Here is a 1,122-nt window from a genome sequence, read left to right as displayed (position 1 = left end):
CTACATCACCAACGAGACGATGCAGACGTACAACCAGCTCCTGAAACCCACCCTCAGTGAAATCGAGCTCTTCCGGGTCTTCTCACTGTCCTCGGAGTTCAGGAACATCACCGTGAGGGAGGTAGGACGCTCGTGGGGGGAGGCAGCCCCGGGGCATTGTTGCTGTTGAGGCTGCAGAGGCAGAGCTCGCCCCCTGAGGGACCGGTCTCACCTCTCCCCGTTGGTTTTCCGCAGGAGGAGAAGCTGGAGCTTCAGAAGTTGCTGGAGCGCGTTCCCATCCCGGTGAAGGAGAGCATAGAGGAGCCCAGTGCCAAGGTGAGCCCTGCCTGCCCCCCTCGGGGGGGCTTCTGCCCCTGTCTTAAGGGGAGCAGCGATGCTGGGGGAGAGCTGTCGTGGCAAATGCCACGTGGGGGGGGATTTCTGTTCTCTGAGACACCCTGGAATGTGTCACACGCCCCCCGAGAGCCGCCGGGGCCGCGTGTCTCCGGCTGAGCGCGCTGTCCTGCGGCGTAGGACGGCCAGACCCCGCTGGTGGCTTCTGCCACCGTGGAAGCCGGGATGGGGCGGAGGGCACTGAGGGGTCTCTGTTCTGCTTCCCCAGATCAACGTGCTCCTCCAGGCCTTCATCTCTCAGCTGAAGCTGGAGGGGTTCGCCCTCATGGCCGACATGGTGTACGTGACCCAGGTGAGTGAGGGAAGGGGCCGGGGCCTCTCCCCTTCCCCAGGTGTGTGCAGCCCAGCCCCGGCTCCGCCTCGGAAATTCGGTTTGGGGCCAGAAATGGCTTTGAAAAGAACGTGAGCGGTGAGGTCTGAACCCTGTCGGGGCGGGAGTTGGATCTTCGTCGGGGTCTTTAATTTGTCTCGGAAACAAGTCAGCGCTGGAGGATCACAGCGCGGCCGAGTTCTGCCACCAAGGTCCCAAGGCTGGGAATCCCATCGCTGCTCCAGCTCGAGGGGTTTGGGATGAAGGACCTCGGAGTGTAATTCCATACTTGAAAGGGGCTTGGAAGATGGGGAGAGACTTTCTACCAGGGCCTATGGTGACAGGAAAAGGGATGATGGTTTTCAGCGGAAGGAGGGGAGATTTTTCGAGGGAGGGGATTCTCCCGCTCTGGGGAGAGG

General features: G+C 61.8%; 1 protein-coding gene across 1 annotated transcript in view; it reads left to right on the top strand.

Annotated features, from left to right (window-relative positions):
- LOC104513691 (U5 small nuclear ribonucleoprotein 200 kDa helicase-like) overlaps positions 1-1,122 on the top strand; it is a gene marked incomplete at both ends in the record, with an annotated part of 9,266 nt that overhangs the window by 4,396 nt on the left and 3,748 nt on the right. The window contains 3 exon segments of the mRNA XM_010157134.1: positions 2-121; positions 235-315; positions 602-685. Of these exon segments, the coding sequence (XP_010155436.1) occupies positions 2-121; positions 235-315; positions 602-685 (285 nt within the window).

This window comes from Eurypyga helias, unplaced genomic scaffold (assembly GCF_000690775.1).
Source record: "Eurypyga helias isolate BGI_N326 unplaced genomic scaffold, ASM69077v1 scaffold20928, whole genome shotgun sequence".
In the NCBI taxonomy this organism is placed as follows: domain Eukaryota; kingdom Metazoa; phylum Chordata; class Aves; order Eurypygiformes; family Eurypygidae; genus Eurypyga; species Eurypyga helias.
The sequence above is the reverse complement of the archived record's forward strand: the minus strand, read 5'-3'. Positions and strand labels throughout refer to the sequence as shown.